Source organism: Pelophylax lessonae (assembly GCF_965119305.1).
Source record: "Pelophylax lessonae genome assembly, chromosome: 10".
Classification (NCBI taxonomy): Eukaryota; Metazoa; Chordata; class Amphibia; order Anura; family Ranidae; genus Pelophylax; species Pelophylax lessonae.
Window position 1 is genome coordinate 43,052,676 of NC_138777.1, and position 25,828 is coordinate 43,078,503.

A 25,828-nucleotide genomic window follows, 5' to 3' on the forward strand; every position below is an offset into this window, starting at 1 on the left:
TTTCTCATTGCTGTGGTTGCATACAATAAACTTTTCAGAAACAATTCTACTAATGTACAGCCAGATTTACTTTCACCCACCTAAACTGTGTGATTTACACAAAAGTGCCACCACTGTTTTCTACTGTACCTTTCAGTAGCACCTGTCATTTCAAGCAATGAATAAGCAGTAGCTATATGCCAATTCAGAATCTGATAAGCGGTTGACAAAGAAAGCTGCAAATCTGAAATGTTTAACAGTGGAGTCATTCTCAACATACACATCTTAAATAGCATGCATTCACATATTGGGCAGATCTTGAAAGGTATGCTCACTTGTGGAAGAAATGTAGGTCGAGGAGTTAGTCGGGGAGGAGGAATGAACTGGGGAACTTTGATAGGCTGAGAAGTCGTTGCCTGGACCTGCTGTAAAAAAATAAATAAATAAAAAAAAAAAATTGTAAAAATAGTGAAGCACTACTAGACTGAACAATAACTAGGAAAAAAAAAACTAACCAACTAAAAGAACACTAATTACTATTACACTAACCAACTAAAAGAACACTAATTACTATTACACTAACCAACTAAAAGAGCACTAATAACTATTACACTAACCAACTAAAAGAACACTAATTACTATTACACTAACCAACTAAAAGAGCACTAATAACTATTACACTAACCAACTAAATGAACACTAATTAATATTACACTAACCAACTAAAAGAACACTAATTACTATTACACTAACCAACTAAAAGAACGCTAATTACTATTACACTAACCAACTAAAAGAACACTAATTACTATTACACTAACCAACTAAAAGAGCACTAATAACTATTACACTAACCAACTAAATGAACACTAATTACTATTACACTAACCAACTAAAAGAACACTAATTACTATTACACTAACCAACTAAAAGAACGCTAATTACTATTACACTAACCAACTAAAAGAGCACTAATAACTATTACACTAACCAACTAAAAGAACACTAATTACTATTACACTAACCAACTAAAAGAGCACTAATAACTATTACACTAACCAACTAAATGAACACTAATTACTATTACACTAACCAACTAAAAGAGCACTAATTACTATTACACTAACCAACTAAAAGAACACTAATTACTATTACACTAACCAACTAAAAGAACACTAATTACTATTACACTAACCAACTAAAAGAACACTAATTACTATTACACTAACCAACTAAAAGAAAACTAATTACTATTACTATTACGCTAACTAAAAGAACACTAATTACTATTACACGAACATCTAAAAGAACACTAATTACTATTACGCTAACCAACTAAAAGAACACTAATTACTCACCAAAGTAACAGCGTTTTTTGCCACTATCTGGAAAGTCTCTGTTCCCTGATTGGCGACTTTGTTAGTTGTCTGCAGGTTTACTGCAGTGCTTTGGGCATCTGCGCCAATAACTGCTTTCTGGCTGTTGATGGCAGTCACCATGGCGATGGTTGGCCGTTGCCCCATCACTGTAGTGGGCATAGATGCTGCTGCAGCTTTTAACACAAGAGGTAGAGTCTTTGCCGTGATCATAGAGGCTGTGGCCACAGTCTTCTGACACGAAAACAAAGATTAAAATAAAAAAGTCACTACATCTGGGGTAACATAAATCCAAAATATCAAGATAATTTAAAAAAATAAAAAATGTACAACAGTACTAAACTAAAATCATAGGGTCACATGTAATTGTCTGTTTCTAACTGTAGACAGCAGATATATTCTTATTAAATATTATACACTACCCAGTGAGTGACAGCAAGCCTGCAATGCACATTTCAAATTAAAGAGATTCACAACTACACTGACCTAGGAGGATTCTTTACTGTCAAAGTGAAGTGGAAAAGAATATTTTGAAAAGACTATGTAGAAGTCTTGACTGCATAAGCATGCACTCTTTTGCTGTACAAAGTCTAAGGCCTTGTTCACATACAGCAAACAATACCATATGCCAGTGTAGAGCCTTGTTCTCCCATACAGGATGCACAGCTGTTTAGTGCCTCCCCGTGCAGGAAGTCTCATTTATTTGTATAGGGACACAGGCACTCCATGTCACCAAACGCACCTGCACGCACACAGATGTAATATTGGGACACAGTGGCTGTGTCTCAATAGAAATCTATTGGACTTCATGCATGCGGATGCACAGAACACTTGTGCATCACTGTGCAGGAAAACACGGCCATGCAGGGGTCTATGGTATTGTACACCCTGTGTGAATGAGGCGTTTAGAAGCTCTACATAGCCAACTGCCTTCAGAAGTCATTAGAAAAATAAACTAAAGCCCTGTACACACGTACCGATCGTCGGTCGAAAAGCTTCGGCCGACGACCAATCTGCCGATTGTAGGCTTGTTAGTATGATGCCTCCGACAGCCGACAGCGCACATTCGGCCGAAAAGAATCTGTCATGCAAGCATTAAAATTTTTGTATGCCGAAACCAGAGCGGCCGATTGTTCGCCAGTCAGTACAGATTTCGGCCGACAGACCGCAGATTTGCAAGACTGGGCATGCTCAGAAAAGGAAAAACACAGGGAAAGTTAACCATTACATGACATCACTTCTGCAGTCGGCTGTAGTCGGCGGACAAAATTCTTGTGCAGTCTTTTGCACTTTTCAACAGACACCGACAGCCCTGGACAAAAGACGGACGATCGTTCACAGACGATCGGTACGTGTGTACGGGGCTTAAGTCAACCTTGTGTAATATTGAGCATATTAGTCGGCCAACAAAACTAAGCTGATAACTTTTGTGGTATGCAGACACAATATTTCAGAGGAATCCTGCTACTTCCTGAATACAAACTGCTTGTGCATTTTCCAATGAATACAAGGCGATCTGTGATTGGGCACAGTGAAGAGGAGGGGTGGATGAACATCACAATCTACATTTGTCCAATCATAGACCCACTGTAAGAACTGAAAAAGACAAGAAGATGCAACAGAAGTGCCCAGAAAATTAAAGCTCACACTGCATCTCACATGGAATGCAACAGAGAATTTTAGCGCCCAATGCAGTCAACCAGACATTAGAGGGTAATCATTAGAGTTACCTAATGCAGCCTAAATTAAGAAAATAAATAAAATAAAAAAAACAGAAAAGGGCTATAACTTACAGTCAGGATATGTTCCTTGTGCTGATGCCTCTTCGATTAGGTAAAATCCTCCTTGGTCTGTGCCCTACCCCCATCTGCTGGTGCAGCAAGGGTTAATCGAACTAAGGGGTTGTCACAACAAGCTCTCATCTAGTTCTATTAACACCCGCCACACCAGAAAATCACGATGGCAGGGGTGGGGGGAGTATGGACCGAGTAGGATTTCACCTAATAGAAGAGGCAGCAACACAAGAAGCACATCCTACTAAGCAAGGCATGTCCCTTATGCTGATTTTTCAGTTCTTTTTCATTTAGGCTGCATTAAAGCTTTAAAAATTATCTTAACACTTATTTAAAGTAATAACATTTTAGTGACAGTTTAAATCTACTTTAAAATGGATTCTAAATATCTTAGCGACATGACATCATCCCGCCAGCATCCATAGTCCTGGGCATTGTTGGCAAGGAGAGTAATCCTCCACCAACCACAAAGAGTGAAGAATGAGCTGGAGCTTATAGAAATACTTTTAAAAAACCAAATATTCAGAAAATGTATACAGGGAGGACCAGAGCAAAAAAGAGGCTCATCATAGCAGGCGGGGCTTACTGCAATGCTAGGTCTTTTTTCGTGTCAAAGTAAAAAATATTCTGCGCATAAATATCTTGTGTAAATTCAAAAGAAAAATTCCCAATTAAATCTATTTGAAATGTCAGCCTACAAGGCTACAAAATGTGAAAATGTTTAAGGGCTTATCTTCGCTCATTGTTTTTTGGGAAAAGCAAAGAATCTAACTGGCTGCTATTTGCAACAAATTATTTTCCCTCCACAATCAGCTTCTATAGATTATTTTTTTTTGTGGAAAAGGTTTTTGAAAATTAACTGATAAAAAAGGGGGGTTTAGAATAACATTTTTTTGCAGACAGAGCATTAATATTGTGAGTAATATATGGTATATTAAAAAGTAAATAAAAAGTAAATAATTTACAGACAGAGCAGACCACTGGGAACTTCCTCAGTCCACCCCCTGCTTTGTGTTAGGAGTTTGGGCTTGGAACATACTGCGTTGCCACAATATTCTTCATTCATTAGAAGACCTGGATCTTAAAGTGCTGATGATAAAAAATAGCAAAGTATTTCCCTGCCAACAATCACAGATCTTTTTTTAAAAAGAATTTTATCACATGGCATGTTAAGTTTCTAACTCCCACGCTAACTGTGGCTATTTCCAGAAACAAGTCTCATAAGTTACTGGATGTCCTTTCAGCCAACACCTTCATCCAGGCACAACAGGTTAGCAGATTTAATATAGACAGGAAAAAAAGGTTATTAAAAACTGAACATCTCAGCATTCACTTTACTGGTACAAATGCTATTTTTGTGTTACTGCATATATCTTACAGTGTGAAAGGAAATGTTTGCGCTAAATGAGTCTTGATACTGAATTAACTCAAAATGTTAAATAAAGGTATCCAGCAGGGGGTGCTAAGATCTGTACATAGAAATAAATGCTCTGGAACCTCCTTCAGCATTAACAGCTGACATTTTTTGTCACGTTTGCAAACTTAATTTCTTACCTTTAAACAATATTATTGTGTTTTGCAATGTAGTTATCCAGCCAATTTAAAATCCCACCCTGATTCCAACAGCATAATGGCTCAATGTCTATTATTTTTAATTCATAAGACAGGGGGGGGGGGGAGAAAGGGAGAGAGATGGAGAGGGGGGAGAGAGAGATGGAGAGGGGGGAGAGAGAGAGATGGAGAGGGGAGAGAGAGATGGAGAGGGGAGAGAGAGATGGAGAGGGGGGAGAGAGATGGAGAGGGGGGGAAGATGGAGAGGGGGGGGGAGAAATTGAGAGGGGGGGGAGAAATGGAGAGGGGGGGGGAGAAATGGAGAGGGGGGGGGGATGGAGACTTTTTATGGGGTCCCAGGAGTGGTTAGCCATAATGTGCTTGTATGCACAGTATATTAGCACATTGTGGCTGACTTACCTGTCAAGTGATGCGCTATTGGTGCTCCCATCAGGCACAGCTACTGCCATCTTCTATTGTTATTTTGTTTCTGGGTTACAAACCTTTGCCCACTTGGTTGGCCATGCCGCAATGATGTAAAATTATCAAGGCACAAAGTGGTGCTGCAATTGAACACTAAGCTGCACATGCAGTAATACAGTAAAGTGTCTCTTCTGTCAAAAAAAACCCCTACTTGTCAGCATTTTTTTCTTCTTTTTTCATGTTTAATTCAACTTTAACAGTTCAAACTAAATTTGTAGATTTTGTGGTTAGTGCAGAATTTAAAGCCGAACTCCAGAAATGTAATCCCTTTTTAAAATGTGGCAGCTTACTATGTGTTAAGTCCAAAGAGGTGTATGCCACCACTATTGATATACCTCCAATGCACCAATGCTGGACCTTCCATTCTCAGCTCCAGCAGCTGCAGAGTTGTACACAGCCGTTCTGTCTGCCCCTCTTCTCCGCTTGTCCAATCATGGAGCACTCTGTATTTTGTGAATTTAAAAAATACAAAGCCATCTGTGAATAGACAGCAGAGGGGAGGGATGGGTAGATGGCTACTATGTGAGATAGTATCAATGTTCCCGTCGAAGTACCAGGAATATAGTGATAGTTGCACTCAGTGCTCAGTAAAACTGTAAATAAATGTTATAAGTGTCCAAAGTGGCTTACACCTCATTGGACAACCTATTTAGTAAGCAAGCTATTTTTTTTTTTTTTTTTTTTTAATTCTTATAAAATACATACCAAGGGTGAACATTCATGGCATAGAAACACATTTGGTACCTCTAGAAGAAATGGCCACACACCACTACCAATCTGTATAAACCATTTATTGTATAATCTTCAACAACGGATAACACTTAAAGAAACACAAACTTGTGCTTAATCATAACACCCATACACTCAATTTTTGTGTGAAACTTGTCAAAAGCAGTTACTTTGTGTCCTCCCAAGTGTTATCTTGAAGATTGTACAATAAATGGTTTATACAGATCAGCAGTGGTGTGCTGTGTTGTAGTGGGGAGCACCCTTATGTGGGTACCACAAAGCGGTCTAAATCTCACCTGGAGCAGGGTTTCCTTTTGACATTTGGTATATAAGATGTGTAATAATCAGTACATTAAACAGTTCCAAGCTCATTATGTAACCTGGATAGTTTCCTGGAGTTTAACTTTAAACTCCAGTACTTTTTCCCCATAAGCAAATTTCATGAAATACAGGTAAATAACTGAAACAGAAACTATTCGTTTTTTTTTTGTTTTTTTTAAAGGGGAAGGGATGTATTATGGAAACTAATAGTATCCTGGAGTTCATCTTTAAATTGTTTTTATATGCACATGAAGCTCAATCAGTTGCATGCATGAAAATCTCCACAATTATCAGCTATCTTAAAACCTTTGCTCTTTATAAAGAGGTTCCTGCATGACAACGCACATCATCCATCAGGAGACAACACATGCTTGCACTCTGGGATGCCACAATAGTTAATCTAGGAATTTGTGTCCATGATACAAAAAGACCTACAAATTTATTTTTCTATAAAACCTAAAGAGGTTTTTCATGTAGGGCAAAGACATGTTAATTCAACAGTAAAACAAAACATTGGGACATTCTACAGCCCTTCTGCACTCACCTGTGCACCACTTAGGCCTGGAAGAGGTGTTGCAGAATGGGACACATGCTGGGCTTGGAGCTGTTGCAATTGTATCTGATGTGGTTGCTGCTGCACTTGTGGTATTGGCGGTTTGCTTTCTAGTTGGAGCAGAGGCTGGATAAGAAGTTTATTGTCTGGGAGTTCCTGTTTCACTATGAGATTCTTCCGAAGTTGCTCCACAACAAGTTTCTGCAAGACACAATACACTTACATAAGATGACAGTCCTCATCAGTCTATGTATCAGTATGTTCTGGGTTACAGCACTTTCAAGAACACTGGTATACATTACCCTACTTTATTCCTCTGACAGAAAATATTACTCAGCAACAACCAACCATCTAAGATCCTATTGGTACCAGTGAGCATCTGAATCAGCTAGTGCATACTGGGAACCCAAAGGATCCACAGTACATGTTAAACAAACCTTGTTGCAAGACCATTTATTGCAACATAAATCTTAATAATTAAGATTATACAGGTGCATCTCAAAAAATTAAAATATCAAAAAGTTTTTTTATTTCAGCAATTCAAAAAGTGAAACTTGTATATAATATAGATTCATTACACAGTGATCTATTTCAAGCATTTCTTTTATTGTGATAATTATGGCTTTCAGCTAGAGAAAACCCAAAATTCAGTATCTCAGAAAATTAGAATATTGTGAAAAAGTTCAATATTTAAACGCCTTTAAATGGTCTCCAAATCTGGTTCAGTAGGTTTGACAAATCATGGGGAAGACTGCTGACTTGACAGTTGTCCAGAAGACTGTCATTGACACCCTCCAGAAGACTGTCATTGACACCCTCCACAAGGAGGGTAAGTCACAAAAGGTCAGTGGTAAAGAAGCTGGCTGTTCACAGAGTGCTGTATCCAAGCATATTAATGGAAAGTTGAGTGGAGGGAAAAAAAGTGTGGTAGAAAAAAAGGTGAACAAGCAACAGGGATCACTAACTGTTTCGGCCGCCGCAGACGCGAGTCAACCTACTGGGTCCGCGTCCACGCACCCTAAATGCTCAGACAGTGAGGTGTTTCCTCTACTCCTCTAACATTGCATGAAAAGGCACTGGTGGATGCACTGATTGTGTCAGAGCGTGACATTTTGGTGGAGATGCTGCATCAGAGGCGCCGGTCCCTTTTGGCACCACACGTCCTCCACTGTGGCGGAGGTGTTCCTCTTTCCCGCTTACTTTGACAATATTGTCACAAAACAGTGGGGTTGTCCAAAACACTCTTGTGGTCCCTAAGCGTTTTGCTATGTGTTATCCTTATAAGGATTCCCTGCTTAAAAAGTGGGTGGTAGGTTAAATAAAGCTACCTAATTCCAGGTGAGGAGTCCTTGGCCTTTAAAGGTCCGGTTTATAGGAGAGCGGAGGCTCTGGCCCGCCATTTGTTTCGCTATGGCTGTTTTGGTTTAGGCTGGTATTTACTACTACCCTGGTGTCGCAAACTCTGACAAGTGGGCTAAACTTTTATGCTGGGACCTGGAGGGGAAACGGCTTCCCCCTGCTTCAGCGAAGCTGGCAGATCAGTTGATCCAGGGACTACAGTTTATCTCTAATGCCTCTTTGGATGTGGCTCCTTTGATTTTAGGTTGTCTGTATTAGCAGTGGTCCTTCAGCGTCTTATCTGGCTGACAATGATGGTCTGCGGACCAGACTTCTAAGAAGGACTTACCTGATCTCCCCTTTGTGGGGGATCACCTGTTTGGAGCTTCCTTGGATGACATCATGAAGGGTCCCTCGGGGGGGGGGGGTCGGGCAAGGAGCCCTGTCGTAGACGTGGGCCATACTTCTCAGCTCAAAAAAAGGTTTTTTTTTTTCGTCCCTCAAGGGATAAAAGTCCTGGCCCTCCCCCAGAGGTTCCACAAGGACCTAGTTGGCAAGCCACGAGGAGCTCTTCCAGACCTGCAGACAAGGCCTTCTCTGCATAAAGGGGCGCTGTGGTTGGGCTATCCATAGCCTTTACTATCTGAGGGTCCCTGTGTATATACAACGCTGTGATTGACCCAGCAGTGGGTCTATAGTGGAGGTGAGAGACCAAATCACCGGGTTTGGGATTGCACTAATCACGAAAGCACTAATTAAGTTTTGCACAAGATTATTTTGGACACATGGATTCACCGTTTATTTGATTGATTGTATGGACATTGGAACATTTATAGACACTGATTTTGAGTTTTATTACACTATGTGTGCACATGACTGGCGCAACACTACTTTTTGGTTTATATATTGGGATATGAAGGTAGGCGTCCTTATATTGATAGAGGCCACAAAATTCCCTTGATGAAGGGATGCCGCCGCCGATTCACCGCTGTACAGGCTACAAGAAGATGGCCACAGCATTGAATTCAATGGGAAAATACCGAAACATTACCGCTGAGCTACACAATCATGGTCGCTGATACCGAGGGCAGCCATCCATGGCAAAACAGTGGCGCCCACGCGACCCCTATGTACATTTAGCCAGCAAGGGGGGCCCCTGGCAGCCTGAGAAGTCACCAGGGGGAAGGGGGGACATTACTCACCACACCTTAGAACCAGACAGGCATCACTTCGGGCAGACCCCCGCATCATCTTGGAATGGGGGTGCTGCAGGCCAGAGGTACGCTTCAACTCAGGTCATGACCAGCGCTATGCACCCTCACAAGACGTTTAACTCTCCAGCCAGTCAGCCCCGTCCAGTTGGGCTATGTTGTGGCCAACCTAGCGCAGAGCTAAGATCGGGTTGCGCTCGCTGGCTGGACTGGGAAGAACGTAAGGATCTAGGATATCCAGGGCGTCGCCCAGTCCAGCAGTTGATTGTAGTTCTCACTGGAACAGACTTGACTGCAGTTCATGCAGGAACAGAAAAAGGAAAAAAATTCAGTTTAACAACTTCTGGACCGGAAGGTTTTTTTCCCTTAATGACCTGGCATTTTTGCGATTTGGCATTGTGTTATTTAACTGACAATTGCGCAGTCGTGCGATGCTGTATCCAAATAAAATTGATGTCCTTTTTTCCCCAAAAATAGAGATTTCTTTTTGTGGTATTTGATCATCTGTGCGATTTTTATTTTTTGCGCTATAAACCAAAAAAAGAGCAACAATTCTGAAAAAAAAAAAACAAGAAAAAAAAACACCACACAATATTTTTCACTTTCTGCTATAAAACATTCCCAATAAAAAAAATTTAAAAATCAAATTTTTTCGTCATTTTAGGCCAATTTGTATTCTGCTACATATTTTAGGTAATAAGAGTATATTGATTGGTTATCCCATCTATGAAGTTTATTTCTAGGGGAAAGATTTATGTCATTTTTATTTATTTATTTTACTAGGATCAGCGATTAGCGGCGATCAGCAATTTTTTAGCAGGACTGCGACATTGCGGCAGACATATCGGACACTTAACTGACATTTTTCACACTTTTGGGGGGACCAGTGACATTACTAGAGTAATCAGTGCTAAAAATATGTACTGTTACTGTACTAATGACACTGACAGGGAAGGGGTTAACACCAGGGGCGATCAAAGGGTTAAACGAATCTCTAGGGGGTGCCAACTGTATGGTGGATGGACTTATGGAATGAACACAGGGACCTGTGTTCCTAAATAGGAGGAACACAGGAGCCCTATAATCACTGCTGACAGAACAGAGGTCTGCCTTGTTTACAACGGCAGATCGCTGTTCTTTCTCCACGGGGACTAATCGCAGGTGCCCAGATCAGCTTATCGGCTTTCCCTCTGACGAATGGGCCCCCACAAGCGCTCCTGCGAAGCGACGTATGGGTACGTAGTTTTGTGGGAACCTGCCGACCTTTCACAGTATATGTACGGCGGCTGGTCGGCAAGTAGTAAAAAAGGAAAAAATGCTAGGACCAGAGATCCCAGCAAGGAACTCTGTCCTTACTCCTGACTAGGAAGAAAAAAACTGAAGTCCTATAGCAGTAAGTGTGAGTATACCTCCTAGGACTGCCCTATGGGCGTAGTCAATTATTTTCCACCTAGTGTCCAACTCCTGTAAGGGGCAGCATTACCCAAGGGTCAAAGAAGATATGGAGCTGTGTCCATCAATGAACGAAAAAGAGAAATGGGATTCTTGACTTAACGTAAAATCCATTTCTCTGATGTTCATTGACAGACACAGCACCCACCCCTCTGTGGAGTTGGCTTTCTCCCGACACTGCTTTTAACAAAACTGAGTGCCTATAGCTGAGAGTGGGAGTATACCCCCTGGGACTGCCCATAGGCGTAGTCAAGCTATTTCTTGCCTAGTGTCCTACTCTTGTAGGGGGCAGTATAACCCATTGGTTAAGAGGAATCTGGAGCTGTGTCCATCAATGAACATCAGAGAAATGGATTTTACAGTTTAATTGGAGTTACTGAAATAAAATAACTTTTTCATGATATTTTAATTTTTTTTTTTAGATGCACCTGTATGTGCAATGAACATATTTTGGATGTTTTATTTATCTTTTATGTAAAGTCTCCCTTGTCCAGGTATCCAAAAACCCTGAGACTGTTGCTGGGTGCCGCCATTTCGGATGTGATGTTAGCAGCTCCAGCAGACTGTCACTGAAGTAACACTCCATAGAGGAATGATGGGAAGGGTGGAAGAGCTGTAGTTCAATTTTCTACCTAGTTAAAAAAAAAAAAAAAAACTTTGTAAGGAATAAAAAATTATTTGTGGAAAAGAAAAAAATACTGCAAACATTTAAAATACTTGATTTGTATATCCTTTACCTGCATTTTTAGTTTTGGATAGAGTGGAGAAGGATGAGAATACCTGTCAGTGTTTATTGCGGTCTGTGCCCCCCGTTAGGGAGATTCACTCTCTCCATTTGCCAGATTACCATGATCATTGAAAGTGAAAGTAAAAAAAAAAAATAATAATAATAATACCACACTTTGGGTTGTCCCCAGAAAAGTAATAGGGGGAAATCTTCCAATGGGGACACTAGTTCTGATAACCTGGCCTCAAGGGATTTCCTTAATTTGCAGGGATTTCCTCTCAATTCCTGTTTTGGCTATGGGACAGAAAATGAAGAGAAATCTCCCCAATGGGACACAGATGGCAAAAAAAAAAAAAAAAAAAAACTTACAGGGGTTATGACTCTCCCTTACTCTATCCAAAATAGAGGAAGAAAAAAAAAAAAAAAAAAAAAAAAAAAAAAAAAAAAAAGTTTGCCTATAGTTATACTTCCAATTGTGCCGTTCACATCATCAATTAGTGCTGTGCAGAAAAAAATGAAAGAAAACCTTTTGTGAGCTTGAAGGCCTCATTTACATTTGTATTTGAATCGCTGTTGGGAGAGGAATTGACAGGCAGTGAGGAGGCATTGTAATGCTTGTTTTAACCCCCTAAATGCTGAACTACTGCACGGTTGCAGGGCGGTTGCAGCGTGGCCCCAGTCGACTGAATGGGTCGCGTTTGGCATCTGGTGGTGCCCGCCATACGGGACAGGGGGATATTATTTCTCTTGTGGCCATGAAGCTAAGCATCTCTGATGTGGATTGCGTACACCCCACCGCAGCATTTCCAGCTAAAGTGGGGAGGGGGTTTAAGAGCAGTAAAAACACATGGTTTTACTGTCCCCCCCCCCCCCCCCCAACAGCTTGTGTAAATGAACCTTTAAAGTACTTTCCAGTCCTACCTGAAATCCTCTTAAGCCTATGTAGAGAGTTAAAAAGAGAAGAGACAAGAAACTTTCCAAAAAGTATTGTAGATAGAACAATTTTTTTCAATATTTAACATTCTACAGATCTGGACCAGTTTTATCCAATTGTAGCAAGGTTTCCAGGCCTGTGGCCTGATGTGGGTCTGCCATTAGTACCGGTGATCTCTCCAGCCCATGTGAGCTGCGACTCTGGGTGTGATAACTGAAGCAGCGACAACACTGGCATCTTGGTTTGTGGTTTTTTATTTGATTTAAAGGGGATGGGAGAAGGGAATGTGTGGGATACTCCTTGAGGCTTGAACTAATTACACTTGGGACTTTTACTCCTGAAAATGCCCGTTGGCGCTTCCTTGACGCCAGCCGTTCGCTCACTAACGCTGAGAATACTTTGTAGAACACAGAAGTGCTGAATCCTCGACTTTTAATCCAGAAGATTCAGGACTGAACTGTAGAACTCCTGACACTGTTGTGCTGTATAAGTCACTGAATACTGACCCCCGCTTTGGCCAGCTTGAAGTAGTATGAAGTAGAACTCTGTATAGCTGTACTTGCAACTGACACACTATACAATTCAGGGCCCAATCGCAGGTGCCTCCTTTGACTAACTCTTCAGGGTCCACTGACTATGTACCCCCTTTGTAACTTCAGGGTCCTCAACCTAGGCACCCCCTTTACAGCTAGCTGACTCCGATCCCAGAATCTCTTCCGGAGTGGTCCCCTTCTGACCCCGAGGGCAATCCTCAGTACTCACAACCTGTGTAGGCTTTCCTGGGACTGGACCCCTCTCGCTCTCCGCAGGCTCTCGGTACAACGGATCCCCCTCAGCTCACTCAGCACTCTCTGGATACTCAGGCGACACCCCGAGATATCCGCTTCCTCAGACAGGAGGCGAGACAGCCGTACTCTCCCTCATGGGACTCTGCTCCCGCCAAAAACACCATGCCACGCACTTCCCTCCAAACATACCCACTCCCAGCATCCATTGCAGTCTAATCTGCCTTCTGGGGTAGTTACAAGCTGGGATGTGTCCCCTGATTGGGCTTCCGCCACTGCCCTATAAGAAGCCTCTCACAGGAGCCAGTGGGGAGACTTCCCCCCTCAGCAAACACACCTGGAAACCATGACACCCTAACCAAATAAATCACAGCCTTGCTATTAAGCAGACAAGGCCCACTATACATTTACATAGCACCTACCTGCAGGGTGCTACACCACATATCTGTCCACCTAACAGAAGGATTGCAGAACTTCATTTAAACAAGTCATCAAAAACACATTTTCAGAGTTCAATAAAGGACTGTGCAGATCGTCATCAAGCCTCTCCACACTGACAAAGATTCAGTGGCTGCAGCGAAGAGATACAGGATCACACTGAAGATGAAGAAAAAAAAAAAAAGAGGCAAAATAGATGGGGGAGGCCTGGCAATACAAGCAGGCTGTAGTGCCAACCAGATGTCTTTTGCTAGACAAATCTTTGAATAGAAGGCTGCACAGGTACTAAAGAAGGAACAAGAACATTCATTCTTTTAGCCAAAGTTTCTTGGTATACAGGGACCTAATATCCTTATTGAACTCCTGACGGATGTGCATGCTTCAACAATGTAAGCCCTCTTTCAGCCTACAGTGGCTCAGCAGAAGGGAACAGTAGGAAGCAGGTTGCTAGAAGAATGATAAAGCCAGATGGTTTTAACAAGAGAAGTCCAATCATGAATTGTGACGGCAGGAGTTAAAGTGAGTTGCACCACATTTTCTAACCCCCCTCCTTTCTGCTGCTTCAGAAATGAAACAAAACCATTGCTAACAGAACAAATATGCAAGCAAATTTCGGTAGCAGAATGAAAAACAAATCTCACATCTGAATGCATGCATCAGAGATAATGAATGCAAGTCAACTCGTAGTCTCAGGCTTGATATTTACAGAGGGTGGTCAGCTGGCTTTGCTTGCCTGCAGCCCTGTGTGGAATGAACTGAAAGATCTAATCCTGTGATTTTTTTTCTTCGCAACGTTAACAATTTATGAAGGGGATAGAACAGGCACTGAGGGCTGAGAAGCATTAAGTGGGTGATGTTACTGTGAAGCAAAAAATTAGCCTCAAGTTCCACAACAGTTAACACTGTAACAAGTTCTAAGGTGTGTGTATAGATCTACACACAGCACACACAAGAAGGGCTATACATGTATTAAAGATGATAGGCCAATCTACTGAGAATTCTGCTTTACAACAGGAAAAGCTAACAAAAGCTTAGGAGACCTGAATAAAAAAAAAAAAAAAAAAAACTTCCATATACTGTATGTACATAATTTTTAACTAATGTGGGGATATTTTATTATTATTGATTTTTTTCTTCATTTGGCATGTTTATGTTTGTGCAAGCTTTATGCAAATTTATGCTTTAACGTTGGGCTCATGCACATGTTTTGGTGTTTGGAAGCAGTGTACAGCCAACCATAGGCATGAATGGGTGTAGGCGGCTGTAGGTAGGTATGTGCCACCACTTGCAAAAAGTGGTTGCTGTATCCAGCACCAGGAGCTTCCAGGCATCAAAATACACAAGCGGGTTTTCACAAGCCCATTTACACCCGCCTGCCCATAGGGATGATTGGGTCTTCTAATTAGATCTGCCTGAAAAACTGATAGGTGAACCTGATCTAAACATTGGTCTGAAAGGGGCCCAAGAAAGCTGAATAGTTCTGCAAACATATCAAAATCTAAAGCCCCGTACACATGTACCGATTGTCGGCCGTAAATATTCGGCCGACGACGATCGGCCGATTGTAGGCTTGTTAGTATGATGCTACCGACAGCGCATTTTCGGCCAAACAGAATCTGTTGTGCAGGCATTAAAATTTTTGTTGGCCAACACCAGAACGGCCGATTGTTCGCCAGTCAGTACAGAATTCGGCCGGCAGATAGCAGATTAGCAAGACTGGGCATGCTCAGAAAAGAAAAAACACACGGAAAGTTAACCATCACATGACATCACTTCTGCAGTCGGCTGTTGTTGGCCGACAAAATTCGTGTACAGTCTTTTGCAGTTTTCAACAGACACGACAGCCCTGGAAAAAAGACGGCCGATCATTCGGCCGACGATCAGTACGTGTGTACGGGGCTTTACTGCATCTGAAAGACAGCTTTCTTTGTGTCATGTTGGAAATGTGCTAAATTATTATGATCAGAGCTTTCCCACTGCCATTGAGGACATACTACAAGACTGATTGCACCTACAATCCACTGATCATGACTGAAATGCTTTGCAGGTTCCAATACAAAAAGGTAATAAATGCACATTTTTTTTCTTGTATCAATGTGGGAACCTTTTTTTAATTTTGTGCAAAATGTTGACTACTCTGAGTACCCCTAAAACGGTTTCATTGTTCAACATGCCAGTATAGCCATTATTTTCCCTGCTTTCAGTAATGTGGTTTATTCTGCAGTGAAATGACTGCAGATTTTATAACTCTGGGGACAAGTGTAGTAGAGGATATGTAGTTCTATATGAACTTCATTTAAGTGCTAAACAAATTAAAGCCCAACTCCAGCGAACACCTTTTAAAGCAGTTGTAGCTACAGGTTTCTTTGTTTTTTTGAAAAAAGGTTTAAACCACAACATTGATAAAATGTATTATTGCAGGCACCCGGCAGTGTTTATCCTTTACCCTTTTAGTGTGAAAAGCTTGATTTAAATGTAAATGTGGATGAAAAAATATGTAAGACCAGTAAAAAAAAAAAACTCCTATACTGAATCCTATTATTCCAGGTATTAACCACATACCATTATCAGAATACAGTGTATTTTTTATTATAGTAGGCCTTGAAGGATGAAAGAATTCTCTCATTAGGGTCAGAGCTGCTTTTTAGAGGTAGATTGTATAACATTAAGCAAGTGTGCGACAAAAGAGGGAAGCACTTTCCACTCACAGTGCAGGTAGAAGGAGCGGAGTGGTTTAACAATTCATCTTCCTTTATAATTATGCTCCATTAACCTTCCACAGGAGAAGCTCCCCTGCATTTGTACAACAGCAGCACCAACTGGCTACATTTGATAAGGCCTTTTGGAGTCTGAAAATCTGACACAGATGACAACAGGGACGTTTTAATAGTGCAGACTTAAGCAAAAACTCAATACAGCTCTGTTACTCGCAGCAGACGTGCTCAGCTCAATTATACATGAACGCAAGGAGGAAAGAGAAATACATGAAGTGCACAATCAGGAGGATAAATGACTTGGACATTACTCTGGCAGCAAGTGATTCAGTGCATTACACATCACATTTAATACACTTTGCCTCTTCATTACAGCCATGCCTCCAGTGAAAGGCAGTTTTATCGGTGATGGACAACGGTGTGACAAAACAATTAAACGATAGGAAGTCACACACAACGTGGCCTTATTTGGAAGTCGGTTTATCTGACAGTCTTCATTTTTGCTGTTTCAACTGCAAGGAAGAAGCCATAACAAAGCAATCCTCCCTTGCAGCCTTGAAAAAGGACTCAGCAATGTTTCCCCTGTGCACTGCAGTCATTTAATCCGGTTTGTAAATAAAGTGCAGCCCTTACTAAAAAAACAGGAATTACAAAAAAAAAAAAAAAACTTCCTCTAGAGATAGCGAGAATATAACCCATGCAGTGTGCAGGTTGCGGCAAGGGGGGCCAATTCAAGGGCAATTGTTTTGTAATTTGTGGAGTTGGGCCTAAGAGTGTATCTAAAGCCAACATTTTTTTTTATTTTTCATTTTGGATAAAGTATTGAAAGGCTTGAGCCTCCGTCAGAATTTTGTTTGTGTCCTCATTAGGTAGATCACCCAGTTTGTCCAAAAGACCATTTTTAATAGGACTAAAAGTAGAAAATCTGTTTGATTATGCCTCGTACACACGCATCGATAGTTGGCCGTGAATTTTCGGCCAACGTCCGATCGGCCGATTTTTGGCTTGTTAGTATGATGCTTTCGACAACCGACTCCGACTTTTCGGCCAAACAAAATCTGGTGTGCATGCTATAAAATTTTTGTTGGCCGTCAACAGAACGGCAGATTTTCCATCAGTCAGTACAGATTTCGGCAGACAAAAATCTGATGAGCAAGACTGGGCATGCTCAGAGAAGAAAAAACACATGAAAAGTAAACCAGCACATGACATCACTTCTGAAGTTGGTTGTTGTTGGCCGAGAAAATTTGTGTGCAGTCTAGAGCACTTTTCAACCAACACAACAACACTGGACAAAAGACGGCCGATCGGTCGGCCAATAATCGTTGCGTGCGTACGAGGCATTAGTCACCAAAAACGGGGTAGAAGGGTAGACCTTCTAATGGGGAAACCTGTTCTGATGACAACTCCGTGAAGATTTCCTTCTCTTTGGACAGATCACTTCCAGCTTCCTAAGTGGAATGGAGTCAGGAAGTGAAAATAAATCTCTCCACAGAAAGATACACAGTGTAAAAAAAAAAAAAAAAAAAAAAAGTTTTAGCTTCAGATATACAGTACTCTAAATACCAAAGACAGAAAGATCTCATTATTAGGCCAATTGTACACAGACATGAAAATTTACTGATGTTTATACTCAGCATCTTGTTGACAAAAAAGAATTCTGAGCAAAAAGACCTTGCATAAATGGGCATAAAGGAGAATTATACAGTTAGCAAGCTGAACGCTCATGTCTAAAGTCATTAAAACGCCCAACAAGCAAAATCCCTTTAATTTCAATGACCCCCTTTTCACATCTGAGCGTTTTGTCTCCTGAAGCAAAATGCCTGAAGCTCAAAAAAGTAAATGAGCTTCTTTTTTTGGCTGATTACCAGTTATTTTTAGTTAGATGTCAATGCCTGCTTTCAAACACCTGCAAAAAAATGCCTAAAAAAAGCCCAAAAAAAGCGCCTGAAAAAAGCCCCAAAAAAGCCTGAAAATTATACACTCAGGTGTAAATGGAGCCTAACACTCTTCTTCATTGCCAGTATTGTAATATATGCATGTAAATACGTGGAGAGGTGTGTAAACGTATGTGCGTAAATTACTGCACTCAAATGTAACATTTTCTTTTTCCTTTTACAAGTCTGTGCTCATCTTTATGCAACTGTGTGTATGGTTTCATAGACTACAATGCATTTACAGTATATCTAGATCAGTAATAAATGTGACCTCATTTACGCCTGTGTGAAAGAGGCCTACAAGTTCCTAAAAACACCCAAAACTTTCACTACTCAAAGAGAAAAAAAAAAAAGAAGGTTTGGGCAGACCCTTTAAGCGCCGGTTCACACTACCGCGACGCTACTTCCCGGGGCGACCTCAGAGATCGCGGTGCGAGCAGCGCACCGCGACCTCGGAGCGGCCGCCACGGACTTCATAACATTGAAGTCTATGGCGGTCGCCTCCTGGTCGCCCCAAAGAAGCTTCGGACCCTTTTTCTAAGTCGGAGCGACTTGTGTCGCTCCTATTAGAACGGGTCCGCAGCTTCCCTATGGGAGGCGACCTGCGGCGACCTGTGAGGCGACCAGGTCGCCTCACAGGTTGCCTTAGTGTGAACGGGGGCTAAATGTCTTACAAAATACTAATGGTATAAACATGAAATGTGTCAAAATTGCTCAAGTGCAAAAGATGTCATAACATACGTATGCTACAATAAATAAAACAAATCATTAGCATAGACTTTCGCTATTGAGCTAAAGTTGATTACAAGTCATTTAAAACTCTTTTGTTTTCAGTAATTGTCTCCCAACTCGAGAAAGAAAATCCATGATTTTAAAGCGGTTGAAGACCCAGAAAAAAAAAAAAAAGACAAAGGCATAATGAGCTAGTAAGCATCGCACACTAGCTCATTATGAATTACTTACCTTAGAACGAAGCCCCGACACGGACACCCGGACACCGCTGCGGGCGCTGACATGATCCCACAGCGTCTTCCAGGTTCGGCGGATCCGAATATAAAAATATTAATTGTACCTATCAATTTATAGGCTTACTTGTAGTTAAAAGTGGAAAAAAAAAAAGCGGGATACTACCACTTTAAAGATTTGTGAAGGTTGAAATTACTAGAACAATGCATAACTTAGCAGCTGCCACCAACCACTCCACCTTCAACAGATGGGAGATATACAGGAATACATGAAGAGATGTGCTGTAATAGGGAAGCCCATAAGAAATCAGTGTATGGCCTGTGTCATACATTACATGAATATCAATGGTGCCCAGTGCAGCTCAACTGACTGCTGTCTCATGAATGATGCATTGCCTGAAAAACTCCCTTAAAATACAATCTGCAAAAAATAATGCATTTAAAAAAGCTATCATCACTTTAGGCTTGTAGCTCACTATCAAGCATGTGCATGGGATAAAATTGGGTATTAAAAACTTGTCTAATAAGCCTAAAAAAAAAAAAAAAAAAAAAAAAAAAAAAAAAAAAAAAAGCAGCCTTGACTGTAGTTCACAGTGATGTATATATGAATAAAGAAAATTGATTTTATATATATACATACATATACACACACACACACACACACACACACACACACACACTCCAATTTTCCATCAAACCAATATTCAAGCAAAAGTCGGTGTAATGTGGAGTATTGCGGACTCAGACACGGTCACTGTTTACATCTTCCAGGCTTGAAACCCAGAGGATAACCTTCCAAAGAAAGACACCGGCGGCCTGTCACTCAGGCTTCAAGCATGATTTTTACCACCCCTCTTGTTCACTACTGACAGCATATTGGAATAGAAGAGTATGTCAACCTCTGGTTTCTATGGAAACACAGATGGGTCACTTGACAAAGACACTTATCAATGGCAAAGGCCAAGGATCAATTTGGAAGCTACAAAAGCAGGCATAAAAGTGCCCAATATATATTAAAATCAGACCTAAACCCTAGACTAAAAATGACCCCACCTCCTTAGAGCTGGGGGGGGAGGGGAAGAAAAATCCCCCACAAGTCATTGTATATGCGCTCATCCTATTAGCTCAGGATACATTTTCCCATAGTAACGTTCCATTCAAAAACAATATTTCACTGGAGTGGAATAATTTTTAAGCATGAAATGAACATTTAACAGCTTGTTTCTCTTAAATCTTGAGTTATTCTTTTATGTTAGTCTAGAGTGATTTTCTGTTCTCAATAGACAACCTCATAGAAAGTCACTGATGTCAGCCTGGAGATAAAAGTATGATGTGTGAGGCAGTGCTGGACCACTAGAAGTGAGAATTGATTTATAATGTATGTATAACAGAGCGCTTTTTCCTTCAGGCCTGGTTCACGTTGGTGCGATGCAGGAAACCCTGTGACCCCGGTGCGGGCTGCCGCATCGCACCTGAATCGCAGGTGGCTCACACTGATATCTGCGAACTGCTGCGGGTGTCAATGTACAGGTAATGACACCCCCAGATCGGTATGCAGATCGCAGTGCAAACTGTGAAATGGTACCGGAATCGGATCGCATGGGTGTAAACACCTATGCAATCCAATTCAAATGTGGATCAATTTAGTCCAAATGAGATGCAAACTCAGCCAGACAAAATGTATGGCTGAATTTTCATTGCACAGACATTGCATGTGATCTTGCACAGCAATGCAGTACAAATCACATGCCATGTCTGTGTTTGCACCGGTGTGAACGCAGCCTCATAGAAGCAGATTCCCAGTGAAAACAATAGTGAATATTAGCCTTGTTCTGGTCCTGCTTGTTCTGGCAGCTGCTTCCAACTTGATCACGATAAATTAATTACTCAGCAGAGGATCAGCTCCTGTAAGTCTTTTGAGGAGCACTTTAAAAGTCTTTTTAAAACATTTATTGGTTAAGAGCACCAGAAAAAGCCATGTTTCAGGGGTGATATCTTCTTAGCCATTCATGTTTCAGGGGTGATATCTTCTTAGCCATTCATGTTTCAGGGGTGATATCTTCTTAGCCATTGGGTTATCCCATCAGGAATAGGACACTAGGCAGGAAAAAGTTTTCACCACGCCTATTAAGGTGTCCCTGCAGGCATAACCCCACACACTCTGCTACAATCATCAGTTTCGTTGCAAGCAGTGTTTAGAAGACAACAACCCCATTCCACTCATAATTAGAGGGGTGGGTGCTGTGCCTGTCAATGAACTTCAGAGAAAAGGATTTTACAGTAAGTACAAAAATCCAGTTTTCTCTATCGTTCATTGACAGACGCAGCTCCATATCTTCTTGGCCATTGGGATGTCCCAGAGCAGTATTATCATGAGGGGTTGGAAAAACAACGCAAAGAAGAACATAACTCCCCAAAGGCTAAACGTAGCCAACAAGGTAACAAGGAGCTGAACCAGGTACAACTGGAGCTCACCTAAAAAAAAACAAACATACACCCTCAAAGAGATAAAATGTTCTCTTTTAAACAGCAGCCTGCAAAACCTTGTGGCCAAAAGAGGCATCCGAGGATGCAAACACGTCTACCTTGTAGAATTTCGTAAACGTGTGCACTGACCACCAAGTCGCCGCCTTGCAAACTTGCATCACTGACGCCTGATGGCGAAAAGCCCAAAAGGCACTCTGCGCTCTGGTAGAATGCGTCTTCACCAGGAAAGGAGGAACCTGACCCTTCAGTGAATAAGCCTGAACCACCATTTGCCTGATCCATCTGGAAATGGTCGCAGCAGACGCAGCCAATCCTTTTTGAGGTCCTTCAGTAAGGACAAAAAGAATCTGATTTCCTGAAAGCTTCAGTAGCCACCAGGTAAATGAATTGCCCGAGCAGGGAACTAGGTCCTACTCCTAAACTAGGGAGAAAAACTGAGGGCTGTAGCAGACTGTGTGGGGTTATGCCTGCAGGGACAGCCCCATAGGCGTGGTGAAAGCTTTTTCCTGCCTAGTGTCCTATTCCTGATGGGAGGAGCATAACCCAATGGCTAAGAAGATAATAAGCTGCGTCTGTCAATGAACGATAGATAAATAGTGTTTTAAACAAATGTTTCATTACAGAGGAATGTGTGGGCTTTACCATGTTGTTTATTTGTCTAATTGCAGTTAAACACCACAACTAGGTCACCACCCTGCCATTAGATTACAACTGACCATAGAAGGAGCAACATACAAAATGAAGGCATCCTCTGGTCTCTCCTGCTGCCAGCAAGTTCATTTTCAGCCCATGCGAATGCAGGGGAGCTGACTGGCTTCTAGTATGGTTGTTCGGAAGAGCATAAAATGTTGAAATCAAGTCAAATTCAGATATGTATACTATTTGCAACAAAAAACTTTTAATGAATTTTAAAATAGACTTTCATCTATTGAGTACTTTTAACCTCTGTCTAGAGTTCAGATTTAAAATACAGCCTTTTCAACTTAGCATTAACTTTGTTTATCCATATAATTCTTATCTTTCTTAGAACTCTGAAGAACTAATCCTGGATAAAAGAGGAAAAAGTAGGCTGTACACAGGGAGCCCAATCATCCAGCATTTGCCCAGTCTCTGAAATATCAAACACAATATACAAAACACAATTACAGAGACAGCAAATAATAATTTCTAACAGATAAAGATTTTCACACACATTTTTCTGGAAAGATTTCAGATTTTGAAGAAGAATCCATCTACTGTGGTCAAAAGCATTGCTATTTGGACATCCCTCAACCACTGTTTTACATTATATTGGGGAAGTAAAAGAGTAACGCAACTTACAGGCTTTGCTTGACTTCTAAACTGCCCTCATCGACCAATTGTAAGGGCTTTATATGAAAATAACCAGATTATAAAAAAAAAGGATCATCTGAAGCCTGACAGCTGCTGGTCTGTCCCATCAAACACTATGTCATTATGTGGGACAATTAGCAAAATGATCTTGTTGTTTGCCAACTTGTTAGTTCCTTTATTTTTAAATCAAGTCAGGTATAGATTTATTTTCTCTATGCATTGCTCTTAAGGCTAGGTCCACACTGATGCAGTACGGAAACCACAGCGATTCCAGTGTAGGTTCCCGCACCACATCACCGTCGCAAGCAGTTCACACAAATACGATCCAGGTGTCAACATAAAGATAATGACACCCCCAAATCGGTTCGCATAGGTGCTTCCAGTGCAGACAAAAAAAAAAAAAGGTTCTGCACTATTTTGGTTCAAATAAGATGCGATTTTTTGGCTGAATTTGCACAGACATCACATGTGATCTGCATAGCAATGCGGTGAGAATCACATGTGATGTCTGCAAAAGCATCAGTGTGAACCCAGCCTAAAAGGATAAGTTCACCTTTTTTTTTAAAAAAAAAAAAAAAAAGCAATTTTCAGGTATAAAAAAATTTGCATTTTTTTTTTTTTTTTATTGGGGCCATGGAAAGCATTGTACCCATGATCAGCAGATCGCGGGTGCGATGCAGGGCCCTTGCAGGCTCTGTGCAAGTAACGCTAAGCAGATACACATTAACAAGAAGCCTCGAACTACCACATCGCTCAACACCAGCATGGTAGTTCATTGAGAGGTCGACAGCTGCAAAGGCTGCTGGACCTTGTAGTTTTCTATTCACAGATCTCTGAGAATGAGTGAGGTGGCCGCACGGGCAGAGCCCCTGAATATGGGTGTAACATGTTACAAAAAGTGAACTTATCCTTAAAGCGGTAGTAAACACTGCTTGGAAACTTTTACCTTACAGCTAAGCTTATAATAAAGCTTACCTGTAGGAACAGGGAATATATCTTCTAAATGTGCACCGTTTGGGAGACATTCACTGTTCCTACAGCATGCGCTCTGAAGGGACAAAGGGGGTAAGAAGATGGGTCTTAAGTTAAGATTGGTGGGGTCTAGTGAGGCTTTCTTTGGTATGGGACTGACTAGCGCATATTTTAGAGGGTTGGGGAAGATGACAGTGGAGAGGAAGAGGTTGAAGATAGGAGTTAAAGAGTGTAGGATAGAGCCAAAGGGTGACCGTAGTATTTGAGAAGGAACAGGGTCCAGGAAGTTAGGTGGGCATTAGAAGAAAGTTTAGAGACTTCCTCTACAGTAGTTGGGTTAAACAAGGGAAGTATTGATTGTGCAGGAGGACAAGGAGTGTAAGGTGAGGGAGATATCTGTAGTGTAAAGATCTCTGCATGAATTGTATCAATCTTATTTTTGAAGTGATTGGCAATCTCTTGGGCAGTAAGTTAAGGGGTGGAGGTAATGGAGGACGAAGAAGAGCATTGAAGGTAGAAAAGAGTGGACGGGGACTGTGTGTGAGGGTGTTAATGAGAGTGATAAAATAGGTCTGTTTGGCAGTGTGGAGGCAGGAATTGTATTTTTGGAGGGCAGATTTATATTGGCTGAAATCTTGCTGTGACTTAGTTTTACGCAACAGACGCTCAAGAACGCAGCTACGTTTTTTGAGGCTTCTGGTATTGTCTGTCTGCCAGGGTTGTAGCAGTCGGGGCCTGATTCTGTGTGTAGTGAGGGGGGCCAAGCATCCAGGGTAGATGACAGTGAACTGTTGTCAATACACCCTCAAAGAGGCTCAAGCCCTCTAAAACAGCAGCCTGCAAAACCTTTGCAGCCAAAAGGAAGCATCCACAGATGCCAACACATCCCCTTTATAGAACTTTGTGAAAATGTGCACTGACGACCAGGTGGCCGCCTTGCAAGCATGCGTCAATGACGCCTGATGATGGAAGGCCCAGGAGGCACTAAGCACCCGAGTAGAGTGCGCCTTGACAGGGAAAGGAGGAACCTGATCCTTGATGAAATAGGCCTGAATCACCGTCTATCTGATCCATCTGGAATGGTCGCAGAGGAAGCGGACAACCTTTTCCGAGGCCCATCCGTGAGCACAAAATAGTGAGTCTGACTTCCTGCCAAGTACACCCCAATTGCCCAGACCACATCCAAGGCATGCAAGGCAAGTTCATTCGGATGTTTTGGCCTGGGACACAGGGAAGGCAACACAATGTCTTCATTCAAATGAAAATCAGAGAGACAACCTTTGGGAGGAATGACGGACAGGGGCGAAGAACCACTGATAGCCACTAAAAATGCCACCTTCTGAGACAGCGTAAGCAAGGAAATCTCCTGAAAATTCTCAAAAGGAGGCTTCTGGAGGACAAAAGATCCAAATTGAGGTCCCAAGGCAGCAACTGGGACCGCACTGGCGGAACCAAATGTCAGACACCCTGAAGTAAGGGAAGCAACAGGAAGCATGTGGCCAAGGGTCATTGGAAGAAGACCGCCAAAGCCGTCACCTGGCTCTTGATGGTACTTCAGGCCAATTTCTGTTCGACCCCCGTTAAAGGTCAAAATCCAAGCCACCAAGAAGAAGCAAGGATGGACTTCAAGAGACTCACACCATGCAATGCAAGTCTTCCACGTATGTTCCTAGAAGTTGATTTCCTAGCTTTTAACAGCGTTCGAATCACTGGCTCAGATAAACCTCTATCCATCAGCACCTGGCATTCAA

The 25,828-nt window shown here is 41.6% G+C and overlaps 1 protein-coding gene across 2 annotated transcripts in view; it reads right to left on the reverse strand.

Moving 5' to 3' along the window:
- The window catches only part of PHF21A (PHD finger protein 21A), a 156,716-nt gene that overhangs the window by 62,909 nt on the left and 67,979 nt on the right, over window positions 1-25,828 (reverse strand). The window contains exons 4-6 of one of the 2 annotated variants that reach the window (XM_082270006.1): window positions 6,777-6,986; window positions 1,338-1,586; window positions 315-404 (exon numbers count right to left, since the gene is read on the reverse strand). In XM_082270006.1, the coding sequence (XP_082126132.1) occupies window positions 315-404; window positions 1,338-1,586; window positions 6,777-6,986 (549 nt within the window). Of the gene's footprint in view, window positions 1-314; window positions 405-1,337; window positions 1,587-6,776; window positions 6,987-25,828 lie in introns of those variants that run through there. The other variant, XM_082270005.1, reaches the window with a different exon arrangement.